The 8376-nt window shown below is 44.3% G+C and overlaps 1 protein-coding gene across 1 annotated transcript; it reads left to right on the top strand.

Annotated features, from left to right (window-relative positions):
* The first annotated feature begins 926 nt into the window (after window positions 1–926).
* On the top strand, window positions 927–1935 carry LOC138880995 (uncharacterized). The gene is made up of 2 exons (XM_070161182.1): window positions 927–1792; window positions 1860–1935. The coding sequence occupies exons 1-2, from the start codon at window positions 927–929 to the stop codon at window positions 1933–1935; spliced, it is 942 nt and encodes a 313-aa protein (XP_070017283.1).
* The last annotated feature ends 6441 nt before the right edge of the window (window positions 1936–8376 follow it).

Raw genomic sequence — 8376 nt, 5'->3', positions numbered from 1 at the left:
ATGAGTGCTATGATGATCAAAGCGAAGAAGTCCAATATGTCAATAACTACCAAGGGAATAGAGGAAATCAAGGGAATCAACAATGGCGTCCCCAAGGAAATTGGGGTAATCATCAAGGCGGTGGTAATTGGAATAATAACAACCAACAACAAGTTGGTGGCAATTGGAACAACAATAATCAAAACAACAATTGGAGCAACCAAGGTAACAATCAAGGCAATTGGAACGGGAACAATAATAATTGGAACAACAACAACAATCAAGGAGGTTGGAATAATAGCGAAAATCAAGGAAACCGGGGGCAAGGCTTTCAAAGGCCCCCCATGTACCAACAACCAAACAATCCACCGTCCTTTCCTTCTCAAGGTCCAAGTTCTTCCGGAAATGATATGGGGAGAAGTGAGAACATGTTCAAGCAATTGATAAAAAAGAATCAAGTTTCCGATGCGCAACTGGCTTCTCATAACACTTCGATCCGGAGCTTGGAGGTGCAACTAGGGCAAATTTCTCAAGCTTTGAACACTCGCCCCAAGGGTGCTCTACCAAGTGATACAGTAGTGAACCCGAAGGGCAGGAACAATAACCATGTGATGGCAGTTACAACTAGGAGCGGAAGAGGCGGTGATGTGCAAGACTCTAGAGAAAAGCGAGTTGTAGAGGATGATGTTGAGTTGATTGATGATGATATGCCCTTGAATGTTGATGATATGGTTGACCAAAATGTGAACAATGATGCGCGGATTGACATTGATGAGGAGGCTGAGATAGAGACTCAAGATGCCATGAACCCGACTAGGGAACACGTGACTGACCTACCCGAACCGGTGGTGCCAAAGGCCAAGGCACCCTTGCATAGACAACCTCAACCTTATCCTTAACGATTATCAAAGCAAAAGGTTGACAATCAATTCAAAAAGTTCATTGACATGATGAAGAGCCTCACAATCAATGTACCTTTGGTTGAGGCCCTTGAGCAAATGCTGGGGTATGCGAAGTTCATGAAAGATTTGGTTACAAAGAAGAGGTCGATGGAGTGTGAAAAAATTAAGATGACTCATCAAGGGAGTGCCATAGTGTATTCAATGGCGCCCAAGCTTGAAGATCCCAGAGCTTTTACCATTCCTTGTACAATCGGAAGTGCGGACTTTGCTAAGGCCCTTTGTGACTTGGGGGCTAATATTAATTTGATGTCGTACTCGGTCTTCAAGACTTTGGGAATCGAACAACCTCGACCAACCTCCATGAGACTTCATATGGCGGATAGATCGATTAAGCGACCTTTGGGCATAATTGATGATGTACTTGTCCGGGTGGACAAATTTATTTTGCCGGCCGACTTTGTCATTTTGGATTGTGAGGTGGATTTTGAAGTGCCGATTATTCTTGGGAGGCCTTTCTTAGCTACGGGGAAGGAATTGGTTGATGTTGAAGTAGGTAAGTTGACATTCCGATTGGGTAATGAGAAGGTGGTATTCCATGTTTGCAAATCAATGAGACAACCACATAGAACGGGGGTGTGTTCATTTGTGGACATTGTCACAGCTGTGGTAGTGGATGACACAAGTTCCATGATCAATGTTGAAGATCCTCTTGAGGCCGTGCTTCTTAACATGGATGTTAATGATGATGCTAGTAGAGTGGAGTGCGTAAATGCATTGCATGGTATGGGTTCATATTCATATGAGCCTAGGAAGCTATCTTTGGATCTTGAAAACCGCAAAACCCTACCAACTAAGCCATCGATTGAGGAGCTACCTATGTTGGAGTTGAAGCCACTTCCTCTACACCTCAGGTATGAATTATTGGGTTCAAATTCTACTTTACCTGTTATTCTATCGTCTTGCTTAACTAACATGCAGGTTGACGCCACATTGGCGGTTCTTCAAAAGCACAAGAAGGCGATTGGATGGACATTGGCCGATATTCGGGGTATAAGCCCCGCCTTTTGCATGCATAAAAATCATTTTGGAGGAGGATGAAAAGACTTCCTTGGAGCATCAAAGAAGATTAAATGAGGCGATGCAAGAGGTGGTGGAGAAAGAGGTTATCAAATGGCTAGATGCTGGTGTGGTTTATCCGATCTCTGACAGTTCATGGACTTCTCCGGTGCAATGTGTGCCGAAGAAGGGTGGTATAACCGTTGTGAGCAATGACAATAATGAACTTATTACTACTAGAACGGTCACCAGGTGGAGAGTTTGTATGGATTACCGGAAGCTGAACAAGGTGACTAGAAAAGATCATTTCCCGTTGCCATTCCATGACCAAATGCTTGATCGTCTTGGGGGCCGGGCTTTTTATTGCTTCCTGGATGGTTACTCGGGCTACAATAAAATTCTAATTTCCCCAGAGGACAAAGAGAAGACTACTTTCACATGTCCTTATGGCACATTCGCATTCTCTATAATGCCATTTGGATTATGTAACGCTCCGACGACCTTCCAACGTTGCATGATGGCTATTTTCACCGACATGGTGGAGGGTATCTTGGAGGTATTTATGGATGATTTCAGCATGGTTGGGGATTATTTTGTGGAGTGCTTGGTAAACTTGGATCGCGTGTTGGCCCGGTGTGAAGACACCAACCTTGTTCTAAATTGGGAAAAATGTCATTTTATGGTAGAAGAAGGTATCGTGTTGGGTCACAAAATCTCAAGGCGTGGAATTGAAGTTGATAAGGCCAAGATTGAGGTTATTTCAAGACTTCCTCCCCCTATTTCTGTCAAAGGGGTAAGGAGCTTCCTTGGACACGCAGGTTTCTATCGGAGGTTCATAAAGGATTTTTCTAAAGTGGTACATCCGTTGTGCAAGTTGCTAGAGAAAGATGCTAAGTTCTTGTTCAATGAGAGTTGTATGCAAGCATTCGAGCTTCTTAAGCTCAAGTTGACTTCTACCCCCATCATTACCGCACCAAATTGGAGCTTACCTTTTGAGCTCATGTGCGATACTAGTGACGTTGTGGCTGGGACTGTTTTGGGACAAAGAATCAACAAGATGTTCCATCTGGTGTACTACGCAAGCAAGACCATGAATGAGGCTCAAAGGAATTACACAGTCACCGAGAAGGAATTATTGGCTATTGTCTTTGCTATGGAAAGTTCCGTCCTTACCTTATGGGGGCCAAGGTTATTGTGCACACTGACCATGCCACCCTTAGGTATTTGATGACCGAGAAGGACTCAAAAGCAAGATTAATGAGATGGGTATTGCTTCTTCAAGAATTTGATTTAGAAATTATTGACCGAAAAGGGAGTGAGAATCAAGTGGCAAACCATTTGTCCCATTTGGAGGAGGAGGGGAGGCCCTGTGATGGCCTTGAGATAAACGATTCATTTTTCGATGAGCAACTCCTTGCGGTATCAATGAATGGAATGCCGTAGTTTGCCGATATTGCAAATTATCTTGTTACCAGAATCATCCCGTGTGAGCTCTCTTCCAATTAAAGGAAGAAGCTCAAGCAGGATAGCTTGAAATATTTATTGGGATGAGCCATATTTGTTTAAGATTTACACCGATGGTGTGATTCGATGATGTGTCCCGGAAGAAGAACAATTGGGTATTTTGGAGGCTTGCCATTCCTCCCCCTATGGTGGCCATCATGGCGGGGCGAGCACGACCTCTAAGGTGCTTAGTTGCGGATTTTATTGGCCTACCTTGTTTAAATATGTTGGTGATGTGGTCAAAAGATGTGATGAATGCCAATGATCAGGCGGAATTTCTAAAAGGGATAAGATTCCCCTCAATACGATTCTCGAGGTGGATATTTTTGATGTTTGGGGAATCGACTTAATGGGTCCTTTTGTGAGCTCTTGTGGGAACACTTACATTCTCGTGTCGGTAGATTATGTCTCCAAGTGGGTTGAAGTCGTGGCTTTGCCCAACAATGAAGCCCAGAGTGTGGTGGCATTTTTGAAAAAGAGTATCTTCACAAGGTTTGGCACTCATCGTGCTATCATTAGTGATGGGGGATCTCATTTTTGCAACAAGGCTTTCGACACGTTGCTTTCTAAATACGGTGTCAATCATAAGGTTTCAACCTCATATCATCCTCAAGCTAGTGGCCAGGTGGAAGTATCCAATAGAGAAATTAAGAGCACCTTGTCTAAAACTGTCAATGCTAATAGGACCGATTGGTCAAAAAAGTTGGATGATGCTCTTTGGGCTTATCGGATGGCTTAAAAAACTCCGATTGGTATGTCTCCATATCGGTTGGTGTTTGGGAAAGCTTGCTATCTTCCGGTAGAATTAGAGCACAAGGCCATGTGGGCTTTGAGGAAGTTGAACTTAGAATGGGATATTGCTGCAAATCTGCGAGTTGAACAACTTAATGAGCTCGATGAGTTTAGATTCCATGCCTACTCTAGCTCGTTCTTGTACAAGGACAAAATAAAGTACCTTTATGATAAATATGCACGGGGCAAGGAGTTCAAGAATGGAGATATGGTTCTCTTGTTTAATTCCCGATTACGTCTGTTTCCGGGTAAGCTCAAGTCAAAGTGGAGTGGGCCATTTGAAGTTGTGTTTGTAACCCTATTTGGTGCTCTTGATCTAAGAAACAAGAATGGTGATTTCAGCGTGGTTGGGGATTATTTTGTGGAGTGCTTGGTAAACTTGGATCGCGTGTTGCCCCGGTGTGAAGACACCAACCTTGTTCTAAATTGGGAAAAGTGCCATTTTATGGTAGAAGAAGGTATCGTGTTGGGTCACAAAATCTCAAGGCGTGGAATTGAAGTTGATAAGGCCAAGATTGAGATTATTTCAAGACTTCCTCCCCCTATTTCTGTCAAAGGGGTAAGGAGCTTCCTTGGACACGCGGGTTTCTATCGGAGGTTCATAAAGGATTTTTCTAAAGTGGTACATCCGTTGTGCAAGTTGCTAGAGAAAGATGCTAAGTTCTTGTTCAATGAGAGTTGTATGCAAGCATTCGAGCTTCTTAAGCTCAAGTTGACTTCTACCCCCATCATTACCGCACCAAATTGGAGCTTACCTTTTGAGCTCATGTGCGATGCTAGTGACGTTGTGGCTGGGACTGTTTTGGGACAAAGAATCAACAAGATGTTCCATCTGGTGTACTACGCAAGCAAGACTATGAATGAGGCTCAAAGGAATTACACAGTCACCGAGAAGGAATTATTGGCTATTGTCTTTGCTATGGAAAGTTCCGTCCTTACCTTATGGGGGCCAAGGTTATTGTGCACACTGACCATGCCACCCTTAGGTATTTGATGACCGAGAAGGACTCAAAAGCAAGATTAATGATATGGGTATTGCTTCTTCAAGAATTTGATTTGGAAATTATTGACCGAAAAGGGAGTGAGAATCAAGTGGCAGACCATTTGTCCCATTTGGAGGAGGAGGGGAGGCCCTGTGATGGCCTTGAGATAAACGATTCATTTTTCGATGAGCAACTCCTTGCGGTATCAATGAATGGAATGCCGTAGTTTGCCGATATTGCAAATTATCTTGTTACCAGAATCATCCCGTGTGAGCTCTCTTCCAATTAAAGGAAGAAGCTCAAGCAGGATAGCTTGAACTTTTATTGGGATGAGCCATATTTGTTTAAGATTTGCACCGATGGTGTGATTCGATGATGTGTCCCGGAAGAAGAACAATTGGGTATTTTGGAGGCTTGCCATTCCTCCCCCTATGGTGGCCATCATGGCGGGGCGAGCACGGCCTCTAAGGTGCTTAGTTGTGGATTTTATTGGCCTACCTTGTTTAAATATGTTGGTGATGTGGTCAAAAGATGTGATGAATGCCAATGATCAGGCGGAATTTCTAAAAGGGATAAGATTCCCCTCAATACGATTCTCGAGGTGGATATTTTTGATGTTTGGGGAATCGACTTCATGGGTCCTTTTGTGAGCTCTTGTAGGAACACTTACATTCTCGTGGCGGTAGATTATGTCTCCAAGTGGGTTGAAGTCGTGGCTTTGCCCAACAATGAAGCCCGGAGTGGTGGCATTTTTGAAAAAGAGTATCTTCACAAGGTTTGGCACTCATCGTGCTATCATTAGTGATGGGGGATCTCATTTTTGCAACAAGGCTTTTGACACGTTGCTTTCTAAATACGGTGTCAATCATAAGGTTTCAACCTCCTATCATCCTCAAGCTAGTGTCCAGGTGGAAGTATCCAATAGTGAAATTAAGAGCACCTTGTCTAAAACTGTCAATGCTAATAGGACCGATTGGTCAAAAAAGTTGGATGATGCTCTTTGGGCTTATCGGACGGCTTAAAAAACTCCGATTGGTATGTCTCCATATCGGTTGGTGTTTGGGAAAGCTTGCTATCTTCCGGTAGAATTAGAGCACAAGGCCATGTGGGCTTTGAGGAAGTTGAACTTAGAATGGGATATTGCTGCAAATCTGCGAGTTGAACAACTTAATGAGCTTGATGAGTTTAGATTCCATGCCTACTCTAGCTCGTCCTTGTACAAGGACAAAATAAAGTACCTTTATGACAAATATGCACGGGGCAAGGAGTTCAAGGATGGGGATATGGTTCTCTTGTTTAATTCCCGATTACGTCTGTTTCCGGGTAAGCTCAAGTCAAAGTGGAGTGGGCCATAACCCTATTTGGTGCTCTTGATCTAAGAAACAAGAATGGTGAAGTGTTCAGAGTCAATGGACATCGTGCCAAGCATTATTTGGGGAAGTTCGATAACAGCCACGTGGTGGCACTCATTCATCTGAAGTGATGTGGTGGTAACATGCATCGTGCCGCGACGTTAAATCATGCGCTTCCTGGGAGGCAACCCATGTATTTTTCTTTCTCTTTGATTTTCTTTGTAGTTTAGGATTTTTGAGCTAATTAGTTGTGAGATGTTGCAGGAATTGTGTTGATGCAGTGCAAAACAAGTTAGAAAAAAATCACACAGTCTCTGAAGTTTGCCAGTGCGGCTGTGGTACACATTGTGCGGTCCGCACTGGCATGAGCAAAAAGAGGTTTTCTCTGAAGTTTTCCACCGCGGCTGCGTCCCATTTGGTGCGGTCCGCGGTGGTCTTCCGCGGCTACAGTCTGCTCTTGTGCGGTCCGCGGAGGATGCCTGCTGAAGCTTCACTTGAATAAACCCAGTGCGGTCCGCGGTCGTGTTTGCGTTGCCGCGCTGGTAGCTGAGGATAGGTCCCGCATAATTTTCTATAAATAGAGCCCAAGGGCCTCAGTTTACACTTTTCGAACTTTGAATCCTCACAACTCTAAAACTATTGTTCATACTCTCACTGCTCGTAATTCTTGCTTGCTTGGATTAATTGCATATAATCTTCACACATCTGGTAACATTTCATGTATTTTTGATTGATTAATTTCATATTTTCATCTTATTTGCTTGCCCAGTAGGTTTTAGCTTCTTATTTCTTCTCGTAACTTCTTCCTTTTTATTTAATTGTTAGCGTAGAGTAGTATTTACTGCTGGGTTTGTGTGCTTGACATGCCTAATCGATGGGTAAAATGAGTAGGGACCAAGTAGGTGGAAAGTTTGAACAAGTTTTGAAAAAGAATGAAACCCTAACTTAGTGCCTGTGATACCGACTCAGCGCGGCCCGCGGTCGCCTTAGCGCGGTCTGCGGTGCTCTGACGCGGTCCGTATTACCCTTTTACACGGGCCACGGTGCCTAAATGACTAAGAGTAAACTTGTGCACAACGCGGCCACGGTACATATTATGTAGTCCGCACAGGCCTACCGCGGCCGCGACCGCATTTTACGCGAATTGCGGTGGGTAGATTCAGAGAGGTTATTTTCTAGGCCTTTGATCAATGCGGACCACGGTCGCCTTTGCGCGTTCCGAGGTACCCCCTATGCGGCTGCACTCTTCTTTACGCGGACCGCGGTGCCCTATCTGCAACTGATCCTACAACTTTTCATCTGATTTCTGCAATTCAACTTCTATGCCCGTTTCACTGCTTGTGCTTAAACTAATAATGTTGGATGTGTTTTCTTGCAGACAATGGTAAAGCTAAGAGGTAGAGGTGCAAAACAACCCGGTCGAGGCGATTCCTCCCGGGGTGGAAAAGGAAAACAAGTTAAACTCACTCCCCAACCTAGACTGAACACAAGGACAATACTGAGGATCGTTGATACAACTGATGACCAATCAGGGAGTGAGTACGTACCTTCTCAGGACCTCTTCTCTGACTCAGTGCCAGCTCCACCAACTGCCCGAGCTCCACAGCGTGTATCTTCTGAGTCATCTGATGGCTCAATAGCCGACATCGGCGAGTACTCCACCTCCCCCACAGCTTCATTATCTAGGGAGAGTGCATGCGAGGGTGTTGAGGGGGGAAATGATAGTGATGAGGAGGTACCAGAGAGTGGTGTACCTCAGGTTGGAGGGGTTGAACGAACAAGAAAACCCACAACTTGGGAAGATCGATT

The sequence above is a fragment of the Nicotiana sylvestris genome, chromosome 11 (genome assembly GCF_000393655.2).
Source record: "Nicotiana sylvestris chromosome 11, ASM39365v2, whole genome shotgun sequence".
Taxonomy (NCBI): Eukaryota; Viridiplantae; Streptophyta; class Magnoliopsida; order Solanales; family Solanaceae; genus Nicotiana; species Nicotiana sylvestris.
The sequence above is the reverse complement of the archived record's forward strand: the minus strand, read 5'-3'. Positions and strand labels throughout refer to the sequence as shown.

Bases quoted from the DNA above. Each gene is read 5' to 3' on its own strand.
- LOC138880995 (XM_070161182.1), top strand. From the start codon at position 927: ATGATGAAGAGCCTCACAATCAATGTACCTTTGGTTGAGGCCCTTGAG. The intron at 1,793-1,859 runs GTATGAATTATT...ACTAACATGCAG, and splicing joins CCACTTCCTCTACACCTCAG to GTTGACGCCACATTGGCGGT.